Source organism: Aethina tumida, chromosome 2, assembly GCF_024364675.1.
Source record: "Aethina tumida isolate Nest 87 chromosome 2, icAetTumi1.1, whole genome shotgun sequence".
Lineage (NCBI taxonomy): Eukaryota > Metazoa > Arthropoda > Insecta > Coleoptera > Nitidulidae > Aethina > Aethina tumida.
In genome coordinates, this window is record NC_065436.1 from 1,186,960 (window position 1) to 1,214,886 (window position 27,927).

The 27,927-nt window shown below is 34.0% G+C and overlaps 3 protein-coding genes across 9 annotated transcripts in view; all 3 read right to left on the minus strand.

Annotated features, from left to right (window-relative positions):
* Positions 1-2,499: 2,499 nt before the first annotated feature.
* LOC109596452 (longitudinals lacking protein, isoforms H/M/V) lies at positions 2,500-11,055 on the minus strand. Of its 2 annotated transcripts, XM_020012002.2 has the most exons (8): positions 10,920-11,055; positions 10,774-10,856; positions 10,511-10,700; positions 8,953-9,281; positions 8,505-8,757; positions 8,353-8,449; positions 4,042-4,580; positions 2,500-3,359 (listed from the first exon to the last, which is right to left on the minus strand). In XM_020012002.2, exons 3-8 carry the CDS (start codon positions 10,679-10,681, stop codon positions 3,102-3,104), a joined length of 1,647 nt encoding a protein of 548 aa, XP_019867561.1. In that variant the 5' UTR covers positions 10,682-10,700; positions 10,774-10,856; positions 10,920-11,055; the 3' UTR covers positions 2,500-3,101. The 2 variants fall into 2 exon arrangements, with proteins under 2 accessions (XP_019867561.1, XP_049818868.1); XM_049962911.1 differs by lacking the exons at positions 2,500-3,359; positions 4,042-4,580 and adding an exon at positions 5,102-6,640.
* Positions 11,056-12,808: 1,753 nt separating this feature from the next.
* LOC109596441 (DNA ligase 1) lies at positions 12,809-16,235 on the minus strand. Its single transcript, XM_049963219.1, has 13 exons — positions 16,152-16,235; positions 16,039-16,095; positions 15,842-15,907; positions 15,758-15,783; positions 15,343-15,702; positions 15,185-15,284; positions 14,963-15,135; positions 14,685-14,908; positions 14,360-14,628; positions 13,902-14,307; positions 13,391-13,843; positions 13,139-13,336; positions 12,809-13,083 (listed from the first exon to the last, which is right to left on the minus strand). Exons 1-13 carry the CDS (start codon positions 16,166-16,168, stop codon positions 12,910-12,912), a joined length of 2,523 nt encoding a protein of 840 aa, XP_049819176.1. The 5' UTR covers positions 16,169-16,235; the 3' UTR covers positions 12,809-12,909.
* A 631-nt stretch (positions 16,236-16,866) lies between these two features.
* Positions 16,867-27,927, minus strand: part of LOC109596438 (neuropeptide Y receptor type 2) — a 56,813-nt gene continuing 45,752 nt past the window's right edge. For 3 of the 6 annotated variants that reach the window (XM_049963338.1, XM_020011979.2, XM_020011980.2), the window contains 2 exons: positions 23,082-23,184; positions 16,867-18,366 (listed from right to left, as the gene is read on the minus strand). In XM_049963338.1, the coding sequence (XP_049819295.1) occupies positions 16,985-18,256 (1,272 nt within the window). In that variant the 5' untranslated portion in view covers positions 18,257-18,366; positions 23,082-23,184 and the 3' untranslated portion in view covers positions 16,867-16,984. Of the gene's footprint in view, positions 18,367-21,520; positions 21,808-23,081; positions 23,185-27,927 lie in introns of all 6 variants that reach the window. The other 3 variants (XM_049963337.1, XM_049963336.1, XM_049963339.1) reach the window with 3 other exon arrangements.

The following is a 27,927-nucleotide window of genomic DNA, read 5'->3' on the forward strand; positions in this document are numbered from 1 at the left end:
TAATTTATAGGAATATTTTTATGTCAGGTTAACATTTTGACAAAATAAATAATGTACATTAAACGTAATAAATGGTCTAGGTCTCTAATAAAATGGATTTTATTGATATTTATAAAACCCAGGCGATTACGGTATCAATAAATTTAATAAATACTTCAAATAACATGCAATGTGCATTTTATATATTTTTTAACGTGCAGAATAAATAAATATGTTTATGTCATTTCTCTAATGGAATATTACGCTCATAACAGAAGTCCAATAAATATACAGATAAAATATCACTTATGAAACGATTTACATATTCATGGAAACAAAAATAGACTCGTTCCTTTTTCTAAAATTAAATATGAAACACATGGATTTTAAATAATTCCAATGATTTAATAATTCTGCACGGTTAAATTCAAAGTAGCAAGCGCTGAAATAAAATTAACGTTGGTATAATTTGATGAAAGACATTGTTACATGTAAAATACACAAACGTTTACCATTTATTAAATGATAACAAGTGAAGTCCCGTTTAAACACAGTTCTGCTGCAGTTTCTCGTAAATTTTATTAATTTAAAAAGTTTTAATTAACAGCAACGACATGTCCTCTAGAAAATTATGACTCAATTTTCGTCACCAACTTTTTACACTTGCATATAATTAAAAACTAACACTAGATTAATTTTTTAAATACCAGTTGAAATGTTATCAATTATTATTATCAGAATCTCTTCAAAGTACTAATATGAATAAAATTAAAAATTTTGACGTTCTTCGTTCATTTTATTCTCGTACAAATTTCGCCGGTTAAGTAATTGAAAAATGATTAAACTGAATGATGGGCTCTTTTGTGAGACCCCGCCACTTTTCAGTGCACTCCTCTTAGAGGGTAGCTGCCTCGCGTATCAAAATGAAACATAATAAAATTATCCTCTCGGCGAATTCCAAATTGTATTATCGATAATTAACTACCTGCGAACATTTTCCGAATTTATTTTAACATTCCGCTTCTATTATGATGTTAAGTAATTTATAGTCGCATCGTGGACGCGCTCCTCATTTTGTTTTTCGTTCGATGGAAATTTTAACTACATCTCTGTATTAAATTACTGCACATTCCTGATTAGTTGGAAATTTGCACTTTAATTAGAGTCGCGAAAAAAACTGTTTAATTAAAACCAGCTTGATGTGTAAGTTATGTTTGAAAATATGCTAATATTGAGGCCAAGGCTTAATTATTAGCTACGAGGAAATGTGGGCTTATTTTTATAAATTACATTAAATAAAACATTAAATATGAAAGCTTTTTTTCCCCTTTCTAACTATAATACTTTTTCCCACATTATATTTAATATATTTTTATATAAATTAAGCTTTATGTGGCCTAAAATGGGCTAATGGTCTGATCATTTGGTTGAAGCTGGTGATATAATACTTAACTAAAGTCTTAAGCCAATAATCATTAAAGAAAATTAATCAAGACGAACTTCTTTAGTCAATAAAAGGCATTCTGCTTCTTCATCACGTTGAAGACTCAAGGGAAGCTTCAAACTCTTAAATGAGAAGCCATCTCATCTACCATATAGCCCACAGGTTTAACCATGTGACTGTTATTTAATTTTTGTCCAATTTTTGTAGTAAATAGTTAATTATAACGAGGAAACTCCTCTCCTTTTCAGAATTTGCTTGTAGATAATGATGATTGATTAAATTGAGTCATTTTTATTGGCCACAAACTACAAAATATTTCCCCAGTTACTCCTCAAATAATTAAAAACGTGTGGCATAAATCAAGCCGAGTATACAAATGGGTGGTTTATAATTTGCATAAATTTTCCATCCGGCAACAATTCGAAGTGGATTCGAGGGATTATTTCGGGCGGTAACGAGCCGTAATTAAAGGAAAACCGTGTGTTACCGGGTTCAGGTGTAATTAACCAACTTATTTGGAGATACATACATTCGGCATTCGGAGGTGAACACAATTAGGAAGTCACTATAATTATGTTACATCGAAATGAACCACATGCGGATCTATTCGCGAACGTCAGATCACGTTATGTTTTCATTTCGGTATTCACGTTTTCCGGCGATTGTTTTGTTTTATGTGAATCATATCATTTCCATCTACAAATGCATAAGAGGGTTATAATAAAATATTCTCTTTATACATTAAACACTCTCTATCTAGATTTACTCGTTCTTAATTAAAGAACTGTTTGTAGTGTTAAGTTAATACAATATATTATTCTAAAAGCTTCTTTCATACTTTTTCTTCCCATTGTTGTATTTATAAAACATTCTTTTTTAATTAAAATGGAGAATACACATGTATAAAACAATTTAAAAGTACAGAAGGGGCTTGTCACTTTGGGATTACCTCTGAAGATGCTGAAATGAAGTCACAGGATTTTAGTTTGGTTTTTAATTCTTTTTTTTTCAGATCAAAAAAAACCCAGACACTTTTTCTGGTGGTTCTTGGTAAAAAAGGATAAATAAAACAAACATTTTCAATAAAAAATAAATAATATTACTCTCATATATAGATATATCATTTTACAAGATAAACAAATATTAAACTACTATCAACAAATTACATTAACATATTCAATAAAATTGACACTGTTCAGAACTGCGCATAAACATTGATATTTAGGAGACGGATGCGACAAATGAAGTTTTATATCTCTATAAATATAACAATCATTAGAAAAATATACAATTTGTCTACAGGCATAAATATATAACATATATTTAAGCGGAATATGCCACTAGCTCTTTGTAACATCTAAATCTCCAAACAAGTCAAAATTGTATGAAAATTACATTTGAATTCTTAAATATAAATTACAATATACTTTGTAAAGAATAACTTGATTTACAATTAACATGTTTCATTAATTACTTTTTAATATACATATGTATTGTTAACACATTATAGTCAATTTCTTAGTTTAACAATAAATCTCTCAATTTAAAAACAACAATTACAACAGTAAAACCTTGTCGCAATCCTCCCTCGAAAACAGATTCCACCTGCGGTACCCGAAAGACGTCGCAGTTCCCAATAATACTAGTCGATACCGGTTTCCGTTTTCCTCCGACCCAATCACATCGACGACGTCTTGGGAAAGACGCGCATCACCGACGTGGTGAGTGCGGTGGGATCGTGCGTGGTGCCGCTCACCCTCTCGTGGTACTCCTGGAAGCAGGGCACGATGCAGAGGCTGGTCTGGCACTCGGGACAGTGGTACTTGGTCTTGCGGCGCAGTATCCTGCCGTGCGTGTCCACGGTGTTCCAGCAGAAGTTGCAGCCGAGGGCGGGGCCCGGTCGGACAACCGGACAGTGGCTCGACCTTGTACCAGTCTGAAAACAATACATTAAAACGGTTACCAGGACACTCACAGGTTATTTAATCAATATATCCATAAATTAAAACATGGCTGAAACCTTAGTAATGGATACAGACTCGGAGAGTGATGAATCTGAGATTGTGGACCCTTTTGACAAGTACCACAAGTATAGATCGTTGCATCCTGCTCCAGGGAAGTACGTGTCCAAAATTGATGTCTTAAAGAAGGCCGCCAGGAGTTTTACGGAGGAGTTCAAGTTAATGAGAGAAATGTGTGATGAACTGAGCGTAAGATATTTACAGATGTTATAGGACAAACTATAATAATAAATTTTGTGTAGTTGCAGTACGATCCTCTAGAAATAAGCTTGGAGGGTGCAAAAATGAGCTTCTACAAGTGTCCTGAAGAGCCTTCCCTTTTTGTTAACAACGCCCAAAAGCCCACAGAAGATAAACAACATCAGGAACAAGACTCAGACACGGAAGAGGAGAGTGTGAGCAACAAATCCAATACCTGGCAACTATTGGAGGCCAATTCAAGTGGCAAATTTAAAATAACTCCCCCAAATTACAACGCCTACCAACAAGAAGTGAAGCATTGGCTTGAACAACCACCAATTCCTTGGACCAGGCTGAACGAATCCACCGTTAAGTGTGAAAACTGGTTGTCTAGGCAACAAAACGATTAGTTCTTACCAGAGGCGAAGAAGCACTCCGCTTCAGCTCCTCAGTCCTAACCCGGAGCGAAGTAACGGGGGCGACGGCGGCGGAATCTGCTTTGAGCGTGACCTCGTGAGGCGTGATCAACGGATCCGACAGCATCACGACGGGACTGACGGCACGTTCGGCCGTGTCCGATATCTGAGAGTGCGACATGATTTGGACGTGAAGCGGTGGCGATAAAGGCGGCTGCGTTTGGCTTGGCAGCAACGGGTGCGAGTGCTGTTTGACCAGCACGGGCGGCACGTTGAGCAGGTTGGCGGGCGGCGGCGACGACACGGTGCTGGGCAGCGGTTCGGAGCACTGGCGCTCGACCCGCATCGGCGGCACCGTCAGGTGGTGCTGGGGCAGGGCCAGGGGGTCGCCGTCGGCGGCGTGGCTGGGGTCGATCTCCGTCTTGATGTTGTGCTGGCGCATCAGGAAGCGGCCGCGTTTCGTGCCGATGTGCTGCTGGTGGTGGTGCTGCTGCTGCAGGAACTGCGGGTACTGGGCGCGAGTTTTGCTCAGGGGTTTCTCTGGAACAAGATAATTTACAATTATCCGTTTAGTTTAAATATTTCTCAATGTGATTATTATTTAATTTTGTCACTGTTCAATTCTTTACGTAATAAAAAGTTTAATTAGAAAAAGTGTTCATCTTCTTCGTGGTAACACAAGACCAGATATTATATTAGAGACGATAGAAGCTTGAAAACCTTAAATGGGAAGTTATACCTCATCCCCCACATAGTGCAGGTAATAATTAAAACTAAGGATGATCCTTTCTTCATATCCTGGAAGTCAGAAGTTCCTTTTGCTTGTAGAATATGAACAAAATTGATGATGAAATTATTGATTATACAGATTAATTTGTTAAATAAAGGGTACTAAAGAAAGTTATATTATTTTAAAAGTTTAATTACTTTTCCATTACCTAATTAAAATACAGTTTTATAGTGTGTAAAACACATTGTTAATAATATAATAAATGGGAAAATAATTGTATATTTGATTCGTAGCATTAAACCACAGAAAACAATGTAAATTATCCAAATAATCAGATTTATTTAGCATTTTTTATTAACTGGAAATACATACAAGTAAAACAATTACGTGTATATATTTTTTAGGAAAGGGAATAATAAAACAATATTAGTTTATGCATATTTTATACAAACAAAACTAAACATAACAAGTAGGTACACTATTAATACATGACAAAAATATAAATTTGCTCAGTTTCCATAATATGTATTATGTATACATTTAAGCATAAATATTATTTTGCAGATTATATATGTATATTTTAATTTAAATACCGATTAAACCGTGTATACATAAAATTTTGTATAAAAATAACAAACAAAACAACTGAAACTTTAATAATTTATACAGTTTCTCTCATCCATTTCTCCTCAAAAATATAATTACATTGTAACGTCTTAGTGGTCGGTTTGTTTAAAATAATTGCTGAATCTTACAAACAGATGAGGCAACTTGCTAAGACAAGATCCATAATAAAGTTAACAAGAAGGAGAAATATGTATCACCACACCAAATTATAGTTTAGTTGGTGGAGTAAGAATTAGAACCTCTTCTTGTTAATTTTATTAGTGACTTAGTCTTCCCAAACTGACTCAACTGTATGTCAAATGGCAATATCTGATTTGATCATATTTTAGTAAATAATAATAGTAAAAATTTAAATAAGAAAAATCATTAAATTATATAATAATTAAATTAGAAACCAATATTTATAATTCAGTCTTATCCAATAGAATCTTTAGTATTAAAAAACTCAACCTCAAATCGTGATAATGTTTAGAATTTTAGTGGTACATGCGAAATAAATCAGTCAGTCAAAAGATTACAATCTCAGTCTATAAACGCCTTAGAAAATAATCCCTACTCATCTTACAAGCTAAATTTGGTGGAACACGTATCGATACGTAAAATAAAATCCAAGTCCAAGTCCAATCTGCTCATTAGACTTGCTCAAAATTGAGGCCCTGAAAGTTGATGGTCTGCTGTGCATTTATGAGGGCGGCATCGAGGTACTTCTGCGGCGGCTTCGACTCGTAGTACTGGTTGGCGATCAACGCCACCGGATGGCTGGCCGTCACGCACATCATCTGCCCCTGCGCCTCCTGCTTGTCCACCTCCGCATGCTCGTCCACGTCCGCCACCGCACCGCCCTCCGCCTTCCTGTTCTTGATGCTCAGCCGGAAGTTCGGGTAGCCCCGCTTCTTGTACTCGAGCCACAGCGTGCGGTTATTGACGCCGAACATGCGGGCCGCCTTGCAGAAGCCGATGCCGCCGAACCGCACCGCCTCCAGCGCCCGTATGAAGTTCTCGTCCGCCTGCGGGTTGATGCTGCGCTTGCGCTTCTGCATTATCTGCGGCGGCGAGTTGGCGATCTGGTTCGGGTAGCAGGCGGGCGGGGCGGGCGCGCAACTGGTTATCGTGCCCGTCACGTTCGAGCTGACGGTCACGTACTGGGCGACCGGCTGCTGGGCGCCGGTCTGGGGCGGGTTTTGCGAACAGGCCGCGTAGTGTTGCGGATAGCCGGTCGGATCGACGACGTTCCACTGGATGCCTGCAATGTGGGGGCGACGGGGTTAGAATTCGGCACGCGGCAATGGCACGTGTTTGCGCCAGGAAAATTGGTTTATCGATTAATTGGGAAATGTCCTGTCACGTTGTCAATGACAGTGAATTACAAATTGAACTTATTTTTTATTATTTTAATATATTTATTACAGAAAATTGTAACTGTATTTGTTGTTAATTAATACTATATCTTTTAATGCTTAATTATAACAAAAATGTTTGCTCATCCTCTAAACATTATTTTATTAATTACTCTTATTATTATAGGAAAACATAAAATTAAATAATAATTATATTTCTAATAAAAATAATTAATTTATATCGTTCAATATTATTTTAATTGTTATTAATTTTGAAAATTTTTATATTTAATATAATATTTTATATTTTTTCCATTTCAATTCTCCTAATTTTAATTATATTCTGTAAATTCTGAAAAAAAAAATATATTTAATTATTAAAATTATTATTTGTTTGTATTAAAAAATATTTTTCTTTTTATAATAATAAAAACAATCATTAAATATTATTTTAATTATTAAAATTAATGTTTTTATTACTATTTCTTTTATTTTTTCAATATTTTTATATTTAAAATCACATTTTATAGTTAATATTAATTAATTTTTTTCCCATTTTAATTATTTTTAATTTAATTTTAATTATTTTCTGAAAATTTCTGAAAAAGTTCATATTTTAATTATTAAAATTGTTATTTTCGTGTATTTTTTATTATTTTTAAAATTTTGATATTTATCTATCAAAAATAATAAAAATAATTGTATTAATAAATATTTTTCTTTTTTTAATAATAAAAACATTCTATTTCTTATTATTATTTAATTTTTATTAATTTTTTAAATCATTAAAAAAATTAAATTATTAAAATGGTTTTTTGGAAATTTAAAATAAAAAATGAAGTCAAACAATAAATTTAAATTAAAAATTATAAATAATTTCAAAAGCTTCTAACTCGAAAATGGAGAGTAAAAATGTTTTATATTTATCATATAAAACAAAACATTAAAATTTTACTCATTGGGTTTCATAAAATGAAAATAAGACTTTATATCATAACTGTGGTACAATATGTATAATATTAAAACAAATTAAAGTTTCGACAATAAAATGTCTACAATGAATGTTCATTTTAATAACAATTTGCCTTTACAATTTCTCAGTTTTCTAATTTTAAATTACTCATAAATTTGTATACAACATTTTATTAATATCATTAAACCACACTTTAAATAATAATCATTATTTCACTGTCCATTGACAACAACATATAAAACCTTAAGAGATGACACAACAAATAATAATATTTAAATTAAGTTACGCAATTTAGAAAGTCCCAAGTGTTCCAATTCTCCTGGCCTACAGGCTAAGCTCAACGGCAATTGTGAACATGAACAGACACAGAAAATGAGAGAATGACACACGAGTACAAAACAGAATGATCTCTAATGAACATACATACCCTTGAGCTCAGCCCCTGCCGAATCTACATTTCCTATTTCTTTTAGCCCCCGTTTTAACGTTCGGTATTCGGTTGTTCACGTTGCTGTTGATTCTTAGCCACTGTTTTTCACTAACATATACATACAAACTGTGCGTGTACGACTTCAACGCGATCAATACTTTTTGTACGGTTGTCGTTTTTATTAAAACGTCGTTCTGTTTAGTTTAAGGACTTACCTGGTACTGACTGTTGGGATACTGAGGTTGAAGGTCCTGCCACGTCCAAATTACTGGCCTCCACGTTCTGGGTGGTCACAGTTTGTTGGGGGACTTGCTGCAATACACCTTAGGTTAACATCGAAAACAATTAAATAATTACTGGGTCTTACAAGGGTGATTTGGTGGTGGGTCTCCCCCTCGGTGCTCTCATGTGAACTACCCCGTAACAGCTCTGAGTCGCTACTGTGCTGTCTGAGTTTCTGCGGGGTGCTGCTCCTGTCTGAACTGCCCGACTCGGGTTTAATGATGGTTCCGACTATGTTACCGGTGGGTGTGGGGATCATGATCTCGCTGGGATGCTCGTCTGACGTTCGGTCGCCTGAGCCAGAATTTGAACCGGTTGACGTCTTCCTCAAACGTTTCCTACAACAAGAAAAATCAATGAATTACACTAATTCTATTCTATCAATAAGTCTACATCTAATTATCGATAATTTGGCCAAAAACAATACTTTAATGGGTCACATTTAGTTGATAAATATTAATTTTCAAATTATTCTATAAAAAGCTCATTTCTAGACAAAATTTTGGGGCCCTCAAGGAGGATTTTTGCTGTACCTTCTGGCACTGGGCGACAGGGGACAGGGCGACGGCGACAGCGACTGCCTGTGGGCGTCCGAGCTCCAGTTCAGGTCGCTGGGCGTCAGCAGTTCGGCCCTGTCGGTCGACGTGTTGTTCGAAGGTTGTTTGACCGTTTGGTCCACCGGCATCTCAGCCAGTCCTTTGATTTTCAGCATCTCGGCCGTTTTGAGGATGTGCGTCAGCTGGTCCTGGGACACGTTCACCTCTCCGTAGTACATGAACTCGACCATCACCTTCAGATCCTTGAATTTCACATCTTTGAGGATGACTATGGGATGCTGGCACGGATTTATTGTGAACAACGTCTGGAATTAACGCACATATACATGATAATGAATCAGATTTATTTATTTATGTAAATCTAATAGGAATGAATAAAACATGTGGGGCGTCCCAGTCCAAACTGGATGATTAGAATAATTTTATTTTTACATAATACTTTATAACTTAAAAGAAGCTCTTCCTAAGTATAAATTAAAAGTTTTTGTTCCCCATTTTTAAGTGTATAGTTGTGTAAGTATGGTTCAATTATAGGATTTTAACAATTATTATTTTTATCATTTTAATAGTTGTAAGCCACTGGTCCAGTGAACCACGAAATGGTACGAAGAGGCACATTTAAAAGTACCTCTAAAGAACTTCCACTCAAAATATTCTATGAAATTTAATGTAAAATTGTTGTTGCTTGTTTAATTGTCAGTTTAACAACATATTACCCTTCTACCTTTGTTTAAATATTAAGTTATATTCTATTTTAAAGAATGACTGGTTGAAACGAATTTATGTAGCTAAATAATATATTTAATTATATAAAACATGCTTTCATAATAAAATCAATTTTTAGAATTAAAAATAGAACCATTGTCTCGTACACGTGACGCTCTCATTATTTTTAAACATTTATCCATATGAAAATGATTTATTTTTACATTTTAATAACTTTTGTCACATTATTGTTCAATAATAAACATTTGTCTAGAATTTAAATAACCTTTTAACTATTTTTATCTTATAATAACATTTTTAAATCACTTTCTACTAAGCTAGAAGGCAAATCTAACTAACTGACTAAGATGTCACATTTAAATGTCTATGAAAATACACTCTAATAAGATTTTCTAATGACAGGACAGTTTCTTTCCCTTTAATAATTAAAACAATTTAGCACAAGAATTTACGTCTAAATATTATATTTATTATGAGTAAGCAATCAGAACAGGATTAAAAGTGGTTAAATGACTCACAAGGTCTTGACTACCTCACAAACACATCTAAATTTGTACTTAAATCTTAATTCTATAAAAATCTAATTATAACAAGTATTAAGTGTATAAACAACATACTTAAGGCCCCTGACCACTTTTTAATTAGGTTTGTTTGTGTTGTCTTAGTGCTTTGATTAACCTTACACACAAATGAGCCATGTAAACATTGTTAATTTGAGTGCTCTTTTTAATGCTAAGGTAATAATAAGATTAATCAGGAAGGAAAACAAAGATGGAAGGTGTTTATTTATATATTAGCCTCGACTTACCTGAAAGTAAGAACTGCAAGCAGACAGCACAACTTTGTGGGCCTGCAAATGTTTACCCTCGGCCGCCAATGTGACATCCACCAGAGATTCGCTGTTGAGTAAGTTGGAGAAGACCGAAATGAAATTCGGCTGGTGGTTGTTCCATCGCAGGCAGTACTGTTGCATTGTCATTGCTGCACCGTTCGGTTAACTGAAAGACGTGTACGGTCGTGATTTAGATCACAGCATTTCGCGTACCAGTATTTACGATTTTGAATACGTACAATCGATAATACGAGTCGGGAATCGTAACCTTGAAAGTCCACCAATACGGGATGACATCAGCCAACTGTTTATACGGAGATGACTGCAAGAGCGAAAATAAAAAGGTCAATGTGGAAACAAGTTTCCATTACGTCATTCTTATTACTTGTACGATGCGTTTCCCGCATTACACAATAAACCCGTCGCTTGTCAAACGCACCAAACTGTACACATGAAAACATACGCCACCATTTTTAATTTTGCACCGCTGACGTAATTTTTTGGGGTTATTTACTTGTCATGCTTGTAATAAATTATGACCTTTTCTTGTTTATACTAATTTATTTCTGGTGACTTAAGCTGGACAATTCAAAATCACTAATTTTGCGCATTAATTTGGTGTATAGGGTGTAATCTGGGTTGCATACTCATTGCTGCGCAACTTTGGCGGGAAAGACCTCCTAATATATTCTGCTCTCCTGATATTTTATAAATTTTACACTTTATTCTGTAGGTTGTTTGTTAACTAACAAAAGAGAAGAAGGAGGGAAATAGAAGTGGGAGTTTTTCCCGCCTTTATAAGTATTTCCAAAAACTCATTTTACTTTTAATAAATAATAAAACTTAATTTATAAAAAATTGTAAAATATTTTCCTTACTTATTCATTTTTTTTTAATTGAATGAGTGAGTGTGTGTTTGTTGTTTTAATTAAAATCTACTAAATATTAAAGTAATTAATTAATTTTTTAGTCTTAAACAAACTAAAATATTAATAAATTCAGTACTTAATTAATAATAAATAAATTTACAGACCTCAAATAAAAAAAAAAACAGAATTTAATCGTCACCATTTAAATAAACGGTATTTATTATATTAATAGAAATATATAAATAAGATATACATACAGATTTAGTTTCAGTTTAGTTTATATATCATCAGCTAATTATAAATTGTATATTTTTGTAGATTATGAATAAATAATGAATAAGTAGAACCCCAATACTATATTATCAGACAATATATAGAAAAATTGCATTCTTTATCTTTGTAAGACTTATTTTTAATAGGTTTAAAGTTAATTTCCGCAATTATTGCATTGCCTTTCATAATTTTGTCTTCTAATTTTCTGATTATGTGCCACATCCCTGTTTATCGAGTTATGTCCAGTTTGATTTGGTGCCCCATATCCCATTCCAGCATAAGTCATATTATTCATGGTGGGAATCACACCATAAGCATTGGCATTCGGCATGACCCCATAAGGACTTGCACCTTGATTGTACGCAAATCCATTTCTGGGTGTGCACTGTGCACCAGTAACATTCGATTTGTTGGACTCGGACTTTTTATAGCGGTACAACGATTTGCCGTAACGATCCTTAAACAGGACTGATTTATCATCCAAGTTCATCTGAAACTGAGTCACAATAATTTTTCCGAAGCACGACAATCGAATGTAAACGGCGATTGTACCAGCAGCTCTTCCATAAGTGTTTATTAAGTTGTATTCCTCTTTTAATGTCTTAGCTACTGGACAGGCGCCTGAGTCTTCAACCGCACACTCAATTAGCTCATTAAATAAACCGGACATGGGTATTGTGGTGGTGCCAAGCTCCACTTTATTGTCCTCACACTCTTCCACTTTACCAAAAACAGAAACTGCGATATTAAATTCGTCGCTGAGCGTCTCGGCCATCTCCGGTGTCAACGAAAAGAGGCAACTCTTTCCGTTTTTAATGGACTCGTTGTCCCTGCCGTATTTCCTGACTATGGTAAAGTCCTCCTCGCACACTTCAATGGGTTTGTTGTCCAGAAATTGAAAGCAGACGCACTTCTCGCCCGGCGGAGCCGTGGCGAGGGCGCACTTGTTTAAATTTAGTCCATCCACCAGGAACTCTAATAAAAATATGCTTTCCGACGGTATTTTTGCCATGATAACTATGAATTTAATCAATAATAAAATGTTTTTGAAATGATTGACAGATAAATAAGGTGACGTTCAACTTTAGGGATAAATTAGGTGATTGGTAAGGCGAGGAATTAAGCAACGTACAAATTTATAATATATTTTAATGAAATCTAATATTAAGGTATCGAAAATAACATTAAACTTAACAGCTAAAATTTGTATTAACATAGAACAATTACAGCTGATTAATAAAAATCTTCCTCGGCAAATTTGTTGTTTCCTTGTTGATTTTTGACTTGCTCCTGGTTCGAATACATGTACGCAACTTGCTGCGAATCAGTCGCATCTTCCACACCTTTATCGTCCCTGATCCGGATGAAACGGGGGAACCTCAACGAAATTCCCTTCTCTGGGTCAACCTAAAAATAATAAACAAGTTATATTTAAGACCTAAACAGAACATTTTAAACGTACAATTCCGAGGCCAGCTCTGTGGATAGGTGACAGGGACAAGTCGGCACATTTGATCTCCCAGACTTGGACCGCGTCGAACCAATGGTCTGGTTCAAGGGAGGGGTCGTACCTGTAGTACGTTTTGGGGTTCGGTATGACATGGTTCTTTAGAAACTCCGAGTGCTGCACCAGTATGTCATCATTAAATCCAGTTCCAATCTGAAAAATATAATAAAGTTAATTTACAATTAAGGGAAGTAGCAGGGAGGGTACTTTGCAAATACTTTGGTACTCCTCATTATCCTTGTCGTAGCAGGCCAGTAAAAACCCGCCGTACGTTCCAGTCCTCTTGCCTTTCCCCAAATACCCTCCAATGACAACAACGTCCAAGGTGTCGCCAACACCTTCTAAATAATCTTTCTTTAGCTTCAGCCACTTGTGCGACCTTTTGGCAATTTCGTAAGTGGCGTCTTTCTCCAACGTCTTCACCATCAGACCCTCGCAGTTGCCTTTAACGCTCTCATCTAGAAACTCCTGCACCTCCTCCATTTTGGTTGTGTCCATGTGAGTGGCAAAGCTCCACTCACCTTCCACTTCACTGAAGTGCTCTCTCAGTAGGTTCCTACGTTCAATGAAGGGACGTCGAATCAAAGACTCGCCGTTCAGGTACAGCAAATCAAACATGAAGACGCACACCTGTACTTTAATGTCCGCCTCTGTAGCATCCTGAAATAATTTCATATTATTTTATATTTAGAGACTAAAAATATAATTTAAAACACACTTTTCGTTTACGTGTGCTCAAAATCTGGAAGGGCAGAATCTGCTTCTTCTCTGGATCGTAGGCCACGGACTCGCAGTCCAAAATGCACGACTTGACGGTCTCCTTCCTGCATTTACCCAACCGGGAAATAATGTCCGGATACTTGGAAGTGTTGTTCTCCTGATTCCTGCTGAAAATGTGCACCTTATCTTCGTCGATGTGGATTTGAGCACGTTCACCGTCGTACTTCCACTCGCACGTGAACGTCATGTTGTCGAAGCGTTGTAGGACTTCTTGTACACCTTTGGTGGGGTGCGCCAACATTGGCTTCAGCGGAATGCCCGGCGTTAGCTTGCACTTCTCTGGCAGAGCTGTTAAGCCGTCCTTTAGTATAACTGCGATGATCATGTCGTAGTTGGGGCACTCACTGAAACAAGCAATTGAAAAACAAGCTGGAAACAACTATAATAAATGATTACCAATAGGCAGTCTTTAATATCAGGCACATTTTGTCGTATTCCGCCTTGAAGGCATCCGCCCCCAAGGTTTTAGCCCTGTTTAATTCTTCAGGAGGATAATCTTGACCAGGAGGTGTTGTGGTGCACGCCAAAGCCAGTGCGTGGAGCACCGACTGTTCGGCCAGGCCGATACGTAATTTACCAGCCAACGATCTAATCAAGAATTTCGCCTCTGAACCTTGACAAGCCACGAACATGGACTGGATTTTTTGTACCTTCTTGTTTTGTGACTAAAACAATAAATAATTAGTATTAAATTACTTTATGAAACCCAAACTTGGCTTACAGCGTGTCCAGTCATGTTGGCAATTTCTTTAAGCTTGTCGAAAACCCCCCGGATTGTCAATGGGGCGGGTTTGAAGATCATTTTTTGATGGCTTTTGGATTGTTCGGCGACGATTCCTATGTCGCCGGCCGTTTGGGAGTCGGCCTTGATTTGGGCGACGGTACGACCTGTGGATTGAGCTATGGCTTTCATTAGACTGGTTTCAGCCACCCCCAACTCCAGACCTAAACATTAACAATTAATAAAACTGTGTTAATAAATTAAAATCAATAGAATACCCTCGTAAGCTGGTGCCAGTTTGTTTAAACACAAATAAACGCTGGCCAATAAGTCCTCAGGAGTTAAAACAATGACTGATCTGAAAAAATTGCTGAGGATTTCCACGATTTTTAGTCTGGCTGAAATTACTTCGATTTCTTCCAACGTCCTGGACAATGCCATATATGGTACCCTGCAAATAAAAAATAGAATTTTATAGTTCAATTATAAAGTTAACGTACTTTTCTCCGCGTTTCCATATGGCGTGTTCTATTGGGTCGTATTTTGATAATGTTGGATCATATACGTTTGTGTCAGTCTTTTCAACTTTTTTGGTTTGGCCTTAAAAAATTAAATCTTGTTATAAACAACAAACTAATTAAATATTAACAAAACTTACCAAAATTAAGAACATTTTTCTTCTCTTCTTTTGGACTGTTTTTGGTTTTAGGTGAAGCCTTTTCCTTTTTGGAAGATGATTTTTTATTACTTTCTGGTGTTTTCTTTTCAGTTTTAATATTTACTGGTGATTTCACCTCACTTTTAACTTTTGTTTCACATTTTGGGGATGTCTCCTCTTTCACTTTAACTGGAGTTATTGGTTCTTCTTTTACTTCTACTTTTACCTCATTTTTCACAACTGTTTCTTCTTCAGAGTCAGAATCAATTATGGCAATTTTCTTTTTCTTCTTCCCTGATGAATTAATGTTTATATTTTCCTTTGCAGGTGACGATGCATCCATAGACTTAGTCCTTTTGGCTAATAAAAATAATCTTAAATAATTACAATTAAAATGATATTAAATATAACTTACCATTATTTTTAGATTTACTGGGAGGGCTATAATAATAAAAACTAATTAATTAAGGCCAAAATACAGTTTAAATGAATATTTTACCTCTCATTAGCCTCCTCATCACTTGAACTTCGACTTCTCTTTGTTTTCTTCTCTGTCTCCTTAATTCTGTACAGATTTATATTAGTGTTAGAAAAATTAGCAAGATGCACAGTAAAATCGGTTACTTTTTTGGGCAACTGCCTCGTTAGAGTCACAGCTCGAACAAATCTAATTAAATACATGTTTAAGCTACATACCCATTTTCTTGTTCTTGTTTTTTGTTAGGTTTTTGACCTACTGGAGTGAAAAATGATCTGTAAATAGCCCAAGGTATTATTTAAATCACTGTTTGATGTAAAACAATACGTACGTTATACTTTTCTGCATTTTAAATAAGATCAAAACATATTCAAGTTATGAGGTTATGTAGGTGTGGCAGTGTTGCCACATTCATTCACCAAAACTGTGTAAAAAAAATAAATATTCAATTAATTTAAATAGTAAAAAGAATAATACAATAAATGTAATTACCATTAATAAATAAAATAGGTTTAATTTATTAAATAATTGTTTGTATTCAAAAAGAAAAATGTGTCAGAATAAAACAACCCGGCAACGTTGCTGAAATTTCAGTGGCTTGTTGGGCGTAAAATTGGCGCCAATAAATTTCTTTTTTATTTCTTTGAATTTTCCTCAATACTTTACGTTAATATGATATTCTAATTGTGTAGGTAATAAAAGATACTAATTTATTATTTAAGAAAAAAATTGAAACAAGTTGTAAATCTTCCAACAGGACCATTAGTTACCATCAACCTGTCTTTTTTATCCCCAGGGATGCGGTGGATTGTGGTATCGATATTTAATTTGTTCTTGTGACAGGATGGATTATCCTTCCTTCATTTACCAGTTCCAGACGTCTACTGAAATAGGAAATGCAACTATTTTTAGATCCTATTTTTGTTAAAGCCTTTTTCAGGAGTTTCAGAAGCTTTTTCAGTATTTTTTTTATTAGAGCTTATTATTGTAAAATATAATTATAATTGTATATAAACCAGAAACATAATAAAGCAACACAGTTTATTAAAAAAAACCTTTTATTTAAACATTACGGTCCTCCTAACATTAAATATAACTTCATGACAAAAAAATATATGTATACATATGTCCTTTTATAATATACCATTAATAAATAGTCTAAATTCATTGTTGAGTGTCATACGGAGGCGGTTCCTCCTCGCTGATGTACTTTAGCCGTACACTCTCCTCCAACGAGTCGTAAACGACCCCGATATTTGGCACCAGCACGTTCTCCACTTCCACACTGTCCGTCTTGTGGGGCGGCGGAATCGTCTTCTTCTCCTTAACCGAGGCGGCCCTGTGTATGCCCGACGGGAGCAGCGACTCCTGCTGTGTGTCGTTGCCGTTGCACGTCCGCTCCGAACGCCAGTTGCCCAGACGGCCGGCGTTGTTCACCACCCGGTTGGCGCCCTCGAAGCACGGCAACACCTGCTTGAACTCCTTGCGGAAGTTTTCGTTGAGCCAGGCGTAGAGGAAGGGGTTGTAGCAGGTCGAGGACATGGCCAGGGCGTGTACCAGGAAGAAGCTGAGCAGATAGTACTTCCAGTGGATCAGGTCGTTGAAGTCGTTCACGATGTTGATGGTGTTCAGTGGGAGCCAGGACATCAAGAAGATCGCCACCATGGAGATGAGCATGCGGTTGGTGCGGCGTTTGCGATCCCTGTCCGCCTCCTCTTTGCGGGAGTTCTTGGAGCCGGGTTTGGAGCGGGCGCGGTCGTTTAGCTTGAACGACACGCAGATGTAGCAGAACGCCATTATCAAGAAGGGAATGACGAATTGGAGGGTGGTGGTTAGACCGCCGAACAGCTTTCTCCACTTGTCGCTGGGCCAGTCCTCCTCGCAGAACAGGTTTTCCTCCTGGTACGTGGAGGAGTTGGCGATACCCTTGGCTTGCTTCATGTAGATGCCGTATGGTACGGTTACGAGGAGGGAGAACAGCCAGATTATATTGATAATAAACACACAAGTAGACAATTTCATGCGAGGGTGGAACGGGTATATGATGACAAAGAATCTATCTATCGCTATGGAGGTTAACGTTAAAGTTGATATATAAACACTGGCTCCTTGAGCGTACGGTACTAAATGACATATAATACTGCCGAATATCCATTTGCCTAGGAAGGTATACAGAGGGGTGAACGGTACGGCTAACACACATAAAAGTATGTCGGACAATGCTAAATTTGTAATGAAGAGGTTCGTGACAGTTTGCATTGCCTTGTTTCTGAATACGACGTAGCAAACCAGAACATTGCCGAATATTCCTAATATGAATATTGCTGTGTAGATCATGAAGAATATGATCTGAACCAATTCATTATTGATTATGTCTGACTTGTTGCCTTGGTATAGTTCTCGGTTGGCTGTTAGATTTGTTCCGTTCCAGTCCATTGTTAATATCTAAGTTTTATATCATTGTTTGAAAGGATGAATCTTTGTTGGATTAGTTGATTAAAGTTTCTATGTACATCCTGATGGGTTTTAGTTCCATTTTGATGAACCTGAAATAAGGAAAACACTTGATTAAACCTTGAAAACAATACTAGATATAAACCTTGTAATATATATTTGCTTGTTATATATATGTTAATAGATATAATCATGCATAAATAAAGAAAAGCTCGTCAAACTGTCAAATTACAATTTTGATATGTAAATTCTCTTGTAAATAAATTATTTAGTTTCGTGTATGAATTCAATCAAAACCAGAAACTAATAATACTCTCCACCGAATTTCAAATGAATAATTCAATTTATCATTTCTGATTTGCCTGTATTTGAAATTACCCTAAATATATTATAAACAGAATAGACAAATTATGACTATTAATTGGTTTAGCTTGTTTCTGACCCTTAAAAATATAATTTATTATTCTCATTCAAACAATTACGAATTTTAGGAAGCTGAAGCTTGGAAAAAAATACTCGTTAATATATTTCAATCAAAAGGATTTTAGTGGTAGAAAATATCTTTAGTGTTTAACTAATTTTAAACTCATCAAGCTTCGCAAGGTCTTGAAGAAAAGAAGAGGAGGAAAAGGCTTCAACAAGGAACTTGATTGATCCTTCCAAAACAACGGACCTGCAGACAATAATTAATTACTCCGTCCATTAATTATAAAAATAATGGTTGAACATAGATTTTTATTTTTAAACTGCCCCGTGTGCATAAGAGCAAATAGGTTTCGGGTGCATTGTTATCGTGTTGCTGCCAACTGTTAATGAGGGGCACTTTAATTGCGAATAAAAAAACGCTCATCAAACCGGCGACGGTTAATGACATCGTTAAAAGGAATGGGATGCTCGTACGGCTTTTTGCCCTCTTAATTTTTACCACTCAAACGGCGGTCGAGACAAGTTACGTGGTGGGCAAAAGGTCTATTTAATATTGTAATTGAAGTAACAAATTTATTTGTGTCCTAGACAGGTCCATAAAATGTAGCAATAACGATCCAGGAGGCGATATTCACCCCCATTTTGTGTGTACTAATAATATAATATATTAACAGGTAGCAGGTGCAATTTGTACGATAATTCAATTATAGAGTTTGGTGCAAAACCTGAGTTATAATGGTGATTTATCAACACACTACCAATATCTAATCTCTACTATAAATATTTGCCATTAAACTACTTTAATAATTAATGACATTTGATTTGAAAGTTAATTAATGGAACTAAATAAACAGGATTGTTGATTTAACAACTGTAACTTTAGTCCATTGATTTTTTTAATCGTCTTGTTTTGTAAAGGGTAATTTTAAACTATACTAAACGAACTGTTAATTAAACATCACATCAGCACTGCTGAACGCAAACATCATAACCGGTTCCACGTAAACGCAAATCGCATTGAAAACTCTAATTAACGTGACATCAAAACTAATTCCACATTCACGTGCATACATTCCTTCTGGCTGAACATGCTATTTTCTTTACCGATACAAAGATATAAAGACAATATTGCGATTTTCCCAACAAACTTCCTCGATTGCGAAATGAATTTCAAGGATAATCCTTATCAGGCGTTCGCCCTGTTAAATTTATGACGCGTTGCACAGGGATGTTTCTATGTATCTGTTGTGTTTTGATAAAGGGCTGTAACGCGATTTATTAGGGCCATCGTTCGGTTGTAAAAAGGGGAAATAAATCCAGTATTGTCTGTGTAAAGCTCTTGAGACAATGGCAGTTCTGATGATTTACAATTTTCGATGTTTTTGCCAATAAATTCATCCACTAATATGAAAACTTTTTACTGGTAACTATAACGAATTGCACAAATTTTAGTTTTTGCCCTGCTGTATTCTTTAATTATCCATTTATAAATTATCAACTTGATTAACTTTCAAAAGTTTCAAAAATTATAAATAATTAATATTAAAATAATTTTTCAGCTTTTAACAACATAGGTTTCAGCTAGTTTCCTTTTTTATTTAAAATACCAAATACAATGGTTGATTACAGACATTAATATTATTTAATTTTGTAACCGGAATTTTACGTAATCTTGGTTGCCTACCCAGCAGAAAAGTTTTAAAAATGGAAATAATTCATTAATTTCAGTTTTTAATCACTAAAAGTTTCAGTCAGTGCATTTTTATATGTTGAATAAATATTCCTAAAACGTTTTAAATTATTTTTTCTTCTTAATACTCAAAATAATGTAATAAAATAAGGACAAGAAAAGCTTCAGGCAGATTAAATATTTTTTTTTAATTTAAAGGAGAACTCTTTTGAATAAAGCCATCTGAAAGTAGAACGTTTTGATATTGTTACAGAGATATAATACATATAATTGTTCGTATTCTCTGTATTCTGTTTCCGCAACCCATTTTGATATGATATTGGTTGATGGGCCGTAAACAAATTGGCTCCGATTAGTTATTGGTGCTCTGACAACTGGATAACGATCCGCATACTATGAAAACCTTCGGGATGTCCGTAATCCATTATCCATAAATTTGAATGCGAAATTACTATTATCCAGATATCTGGAGCTTTCGAAAACTTAGATTGGGTCAGAAGAATACTTGATGAAACAGACACAAAATGGATTTTTATTGGTGCCAGATAATAAAGAACTGATTTAGGGTATTATTATTGTACTGATTCTCATCAGATTTTGTCTATCAGCTCCAGTTTTTAATAAATTTAATTATGCTAAAGGGACAAATAAGAAATAAGTTATCTTTTGAAGTCAAACCTAAAATTAAAATATGATTTAACAACTATACTTGGAGTATAGTAGGAAACTTATTTCTTTGGCATACTTTGTCTTTGATTTGAAAGCTCAGGATTAATCTTGGGTTCCACATTTCGTATCCTAATCTCACTAGATGGAAATACCAAGTTCATCCTTCACCAGTCTTCATTCATTGTCTGAAGTGACTTCGAAGCAGATTTAACAATTGTACACAGTTTTAATAATCAAGAACTAAAATAACTGAGCTTTTCAGGTCTTTCAAATTACTTACAACTAGAATTTACCTTATTTAGAGTGTATTGTTATTGTTCTTTTAGAAAATAAACCTCAAAAACAACACAAAATGGCTGTTGGTCAGTGTTATTAAGAGCTTACAAGTTCCTCAAATAATCTACTTCGATTAGAAACTTCAAGTGATAAAAAAACTCGTCCAGACAATTTTAATGATTCACCTGACCTCGCACCCAACTATTTTCCCATTACTATCCATGGAATCGCCTTACGCTGCAGCTTCATTAAATTTATCTTCGTCTGTTTGCATTGACAATCGCAATCGTAATTGGAAACATTTTCCGTTTGGCATTAGTGCGCTGATTAATTTCCTCCAAGTCGGGCGACAGTGTCTTGAAGCTTAATTCGCTATGATGCAACGTAATCAATTAATTATACTGTTTCGTTTAAATAATACAACTTGTCTCTTCTGCAGGAGAAAAAGATGGAAAACACACTTTATTTTACCCTGTAAACACAAAGAGCTCGTGCGTAAAATATTAATATTGATTTTTCCAATGATTAACTCTCGTGTAAACTGCCAACATCCGTCTGCAAAAATGTATCTCACTCGTTTCGCTCCCGCATCAGTTATTCAAAAGAACCTAGGGCAAAAATTCCGTCGAAAAAAAAAAAAAATATATCCAGGCTTCACTTAATTAATAGGTACACGGTGCCCGGTGACAGTTTTAGTAGAATTATTTTTTTTGGGTCGATTTTTTTGTGTGTTTTACATCGTCGAATATGAGTCAATGAATGAAGAATTTAATTAGTGGGATTAATTTTGCCTTTTGTTCCTTTTTGGCCTTTTAATAATGGATTTTACTTTTCGATGCGAGTCGGATGTCAAATTTTTTATGTCCGGTTTTTGTGCCCGTTTCAGATTTAATTATACTATTGTATTGTGTCAAAAATCTACATTATTACCAATCAATTTTCAATAAAATTGATGTATGCTAAAAGTGAATTGAAGTGTCCTGAAAATAAAATGATATTGAAATATATTGGAATTGATATATGTTAATATCTTGAAACTGAAACATGTTAACATTGAAGTATACTGAAACTGAAATATGTAGAGAGGAATAAAAATATCTCGAAGTTAAAATATGTTAATATGTAGAAAATAAAACAAATTAAAATATAATAATGTATAAAAATTTTAATATATTGAAATTAAAATATGATGAAACTGAAGTATGTTGATGTTGAAGTCAAAATATGTTAATATATTGAAGTTGAAACATATTCAAGTTGAAGTATTGACACTGAAAGTGAAATATATTGATATAATGAAGTGAAATTGTTAATAAAGTTTTATTAAAACGGAATACAAAATGACAAAATTAAAAAAGATTGTAATAACGTTAAAAAATGACAAAGTCTCTTTCATTCCAGCGACACCTGGGCCTTAATAGCTGCGGAATTAACGTTGCTCACGGCATAAATTGCTTACTGTTGCCGCAGAACGGCAAAAATAGGCAAAAAAAACCTTTCAAACGGCGTATTTTAATTGCCGTCAACGCAACAGGATGTCGGCGGTGTACCGAATTGCGAGGCGCCGCGAAAAAGTCCCTCTTTTGACGGATTTAATGGGCGGAATGGTCGGTGAAAGAGTGCGATAAAAATGAGCCACGTTGTGACGAATTTAAACATATAATTTAAGCGCGACGGACGCCGATTTAATTTAACAAAACCCGGACGACTGCACAGAAAAACGTAAATAAGAAAATAATTACTCACAGTTGACTGGTGAATAATGGAAAACGGGCGTCGCAATTAAACGGCAGACCTCCTCTCGGCGAGTTTTACATCTTAGAACGTCGATGGCTCTCATGAAAATGACCTGCAACGGAAATATTGTGGGTCACTTATGAATAACCATGGAACGGCCGCAGGAAGCATTAATATTTATGAAAGAATGTTAATTGAGGCGGAGTTTATGTTTGTCTTTTGACGATTTGAGGCTCTGCTTAACTTAATCTCTTACGGTGGTTTTTTGGAGGGAACGTTGATGTATTAATGGAGTTGGAGGCGCCCGAGACACCCGGGGGCTTACGATGTGGTAAAATGTTTGACGGAAATGTCAGAAATCACTTTATCCACCGCTTGGATGTTGGAGTTGTTTTGTTGTTTTGTTTTAGTTTAAGAACTCGAAGGTGTAAATATTCTTTTACACTATCTAGTTATTATTTATCATACTTTTAGTATATATAAAACAGGAAAACAAAGATACATAAAGTTAGAGACAATAGAGAAAGAAATACAGAAATAAATAAACTAAGAAATATATAAAAAGGGAAACATAGAAGAAGAAAAACACTGAAACAAAAGAAGAAACGGAGAAACAGAAGAACACTGAAACAAAAAACCAAAAAAACGGAGGAAAAAGAAATAGAGGAAAGGCGAATTATATATGGTGCAAAGAATTTAGACACATTCACCATTTATTCAAAAAATAAGGCGCATCCACCATTTTTAAAACTTTTATTACTTATAAATAAAAAATAATAAAAATCATTTTTTTTTCATTTGGCAACCGAAAACACTGAAACAAAAAATAAAAAAAAGAAATAGAGGAAAGGAAAAATAATAAATAAAAGGAAAGGAGAAAAATAGAGACCCAGATAGTGAAATACAGAAACAAGAGGACAGAGAAATATCATGATGATGATGATCAAAACAGATTTTTATAGAAAATTTAACGCTCTACAAAAAATATCTCTTACGGTTTTTTGATATATTCATTTGTTCAAAAGTTATTTAACATTAAATTTGGATTAATTTAAAATTTTGACATTTTTCTCATTTTCTGACGCAACCATCAACTTTATGGGAAAATTTTATATGACATTTTTTATAGAGAATTCAATTTCCTATAATTTATCTTTGAATAAGTTTTTGATATTTTTTACAAATCATAAGTTATCTGCTGGAAACTAAAAATTTTATTAAGTAAATATCATTTTACTGCTTAAAATTAAGCATTTTATTTAAATAAATAGATTTTTACTAAAAAAATTGATTGTTTTTGACTACTACAATTTGTCAATTTTTTCCTGTATTCACTTATAATTAGCAATAAGTATTGTAATTCCTTTTCATTTTTCGTGAAACACTTATTTATTTTGAAAAATAAACAGAACTAAGTCAGAAAAACAGACACACTGAACCACAGAACAACAGTGAAACAGAATGAATAAAACAAATAATTCAAGAACTGAAGGAATAGATTGAAAAAACTGCTGAAAAATAAGGAAGGGCAATAGAGAAGAGGATCAGAAGGGCAAAGAAAAAAATACAGAGAAAAATAGATTCAAAAAATAAGAGAGAAACAGAAATAAAACGATTAAAATTGATTATAACTAATACTAAGTAAAAAAAATTGTTTGTTGATCAAACAATGCCGGATTTTAATTGAAAGTCTCTGTAGTTGAATGGACACGTGTCAATGCGAAAGAAAAGCGGAGGCGAACAAGAGACCACGAAATATATTTTCCTATCAATAAAATAATTTATTATGATTTAAATAGAAATGTCAAGTGCAGCTTTAATTAAAACGAAGCCATAAATAAGTCGGAGCATAATTTCGATTCTATTTAATATTTATATCCAACACTGGTGAAGTGAATAAAAAATAACAAGTGCTTTCTGAACAATTTTATGCTTTGTGCTTTATGGGAAGCTGTTGAGGAGCTTCAAAGGAAGATAAAATGTAATAAATTAAGCACATTTTTTGTACCTTTTATCGCAAATATTCTATCAGTGTTCAGCTTCTTTGTCTCAGGAAAACAACTAAACAATAAACTATGGACATTTTACGCCTCCCTTATTTTCCAACGCATTTATGCACATTTACAGTCCAGCAAAATAAACGAATGAATGCCCAACAAACATCCCCGACCGATAAACTATCGAAAACTTCCCGAAACATCGATCCGATAAAGCACCGGGCTCTAAAAGCTTTCGCCGGAAGCTCGTGTTTATTTATTTTTTTTTTCTCCGCTCCTGCCGTGCCGGCCAGCTCGAGTGGCAACACCTCGAATCAAACGGGCCTGGCTGCATTCGAAACGGAACGTTTCCTGCTCCGGAACCGTGCAACAAGTTAAAAATACGAGTTTTTAAAGTTTGAAGGGTGTGCTCATGTTTTGAACAGTCTGTTACGATTTGATGTTGTGTTGTTTTGTGTTTTCGGGGTGGGAGAGGTGTTTTTACTTAAATGTTCACCGCTGTGTTGGTAATTTATTTTATTTAGTGCCCCGGAACGGGTGTTTTAGTCCGCCTCATTAAATTTAATGTGGAATTTAACTTTTTACCATTAAAAAGAATGTATTATATAAAAAACAAATACACTATTCATGAAAATATAAAGTAATATGTTTCACAAATGGTTTTTTATTAAAATAAGTTTACTTTTTATAGTAATAATTAAAATAATTAACATAATAATACGAATACTTAAGTTTTGTAATATATACAGAAAAAAATTGCCAAATTGTAGTAAGAGTCTGTTAATGTAACGATATATACAACTTTGATTTTAATAAACAATCAATCTTTTTAGTAAAAATCTATTTATTTAAATAAAATGCTTAATTTTAAGCAGTAAAATAACATTTATTTAATTAAATTTTTAGTTTTCTGCAGATAACTTATGATCTGTAAACAATATCAAAAACTTTTTCGGAGATAAATTATAGGAAATTGAATTCTCTACAAAAAATGTTATATAAAATTTTTCCATAAAGTTGATGGTTGCCTCAGAGAATGAGAAAAATATCAAAATTTTAAATCAATCCAACTTTAATGTTAAATAACTTTTGAAAAAATGAATATACCAAAAAAGTGTAAGAGATATTTTTTGTAGAGCGTTAAATTTTCTATAAAAATCTGTTTTGATCATTTTGAAATATTATCTCTAACGAGAGATAAAAAATTTCAAAATCCAACAGAACACCGTTCCCGTGTTATTTAAACGGGAAATTAAAATTTACGATGTGGCACCTCTTAATATTAATATTAAGAGATGTAACTTTTACAGTATTTTTTTTATCATTTCCAACAAAATTTTTGATATAATTAATAAAAAAAATTGTCGATTTTCAGTCACGAACAGTCTAATATACATATATAATATTAAAAATAATTTTTCTTCGTTTGGCGACCGAAAACTGAAACTGGAATTAATATTAGTAATTCGTAATTGTTTTATATATAAATCCTACAGTGTATACAATTTATTTATGGTGCAAAGAATTTATACGCATTCACCAATTTTAAAACTTTATGCGCATCCACCATTTTTAAAACTTTAGACGCATTCGCCATTTTTTAAACTTTTATTTCTTAAAAATAAAAAATATTAAAAATCATTTTTTTTACTTGGCAACCAAAAACTGAAACTATTAATACGTATTTGTTTTATATATAAATCCTTCAGTGTGAATTTATTTATAGTGCCATTTAATATTTTATATTAATATTAATTCTAATTTTAATATATTATTTTTCACATTAAATTATTCTGACATATTGAAAATATACTTCAGGATTTCTTATGTTAATTTGATAGTAAAAGAAATCGATGTGTTATGACATTTTATCCGCCCTTTTTAGCCAGGAAATGAATTATATTGATTATCCTTTAAACTACTCGAGCATATTATTAATAATTTCACATTACATTAAACTTACTCACGAAAAATTCAGTAATCACGAAGACAATAAATAAACAAAAAATACTAAAACGCGTCGTCAATAAAAAATACTAATTAACATCCGTCCTATTGATGAAAACTTGATGAAAAAGCACTTCGATTTATCCACAGGGATGAGCATTGTGCCCTCGGAAAAGGGGCGGTTAATTCAGTCCGTGGGGACGCAATATTAGATGTTTAATTGGGCAATTCATCCGATCCACGACACTGTAAACTCTGACCCAAATCACTCGACTTTTGTCATTGTCAATGATTATTTTAATGTGTCGCTTAAAAAAGAACTGAAGTTTATAGAAGTTGAGGGGTTTAAAAAATGTGTCTGGAATTTTTTTACTTTGCCATCTGTCCGTCGAGTCGATGTCTCAATTCGTTCGTAAAATTGACCAAGGAATAAATTTGCTTATTGGAAATGTGACCTGAATAAAAGGGTGGCTAATAAATTTTCTGGACAAAGTGTTACGTACAAATATATTTGTGGTCGTGACGTGGGGTTTAATTGGAAAATTTTTGTTATAAATATCGATTTGATTATGTAATATTAAAATCCAATATACATATAAAAGAAATAAAATATAAATTTAATAAAACTCTCAGCACATTTTGCTCATAAATAAAATTACCTAATAGATTATTTTGGGCACATTAAATTGATTTTAAAAATGTTTACCTTCCTTTCCTTCGCTAAAAATTTAAATTGGTGTTCAATAATGATGGATGCTTTAATTTTTTAATTTAATAACGTTTATTTTTAATTTTATGAGTGTTTATGTGAGTTTTATAACTTTGAAGTTGAGCCTTTCGGTTTTGGAAACAATTCGTGGACAAACAATAAAAACTCCCGAATAACAGATTAATAAAACAATGAAGAAAAG

Excerpts from the sequence above, each read along its gene's own strand:
- LOC109596452 (XM_020012002.2), bottom strand. The coding sequence starts at position 10,681 with ATGACAATGCAACAGTACTGCCTGCGATGGAACAACCACCAGCCGAAT. Across the intron at positions 8,450-8,504 it reads CCCACCACCAAATCACCCTT|CAAGTCCCCCAACAAACTGT; the intron begins GTAAGACCCAGT and ends GGTGTATTGCAG. Across the intron at positions 4,581-8,352 it reads ATCCCAACAGTCAGTACCAG|AGAAACCCCTGAGCAAAACT; the intron begins GTAAGTCCTTAA and ends ATCTTGTTCCAG.
- LOC109596441 (XM_049963219.1), bottom strand. Across the intron at positions 15,908-16,038 it reads AAACAAGAACAAGAAAATGG|AATTAAGGAGACAGAGAAGA; the intron begins GTATGTAGCTTA and ends AAATCTGTACAG. Across the intron at positions 14,909-14,962 it reads ACTGGCACCAGCTTACGAGG|GTCTGGAGTTGGGGGTGGCT; the intron begins GTATTCTATTGA and ends GTTAATGTTTAG.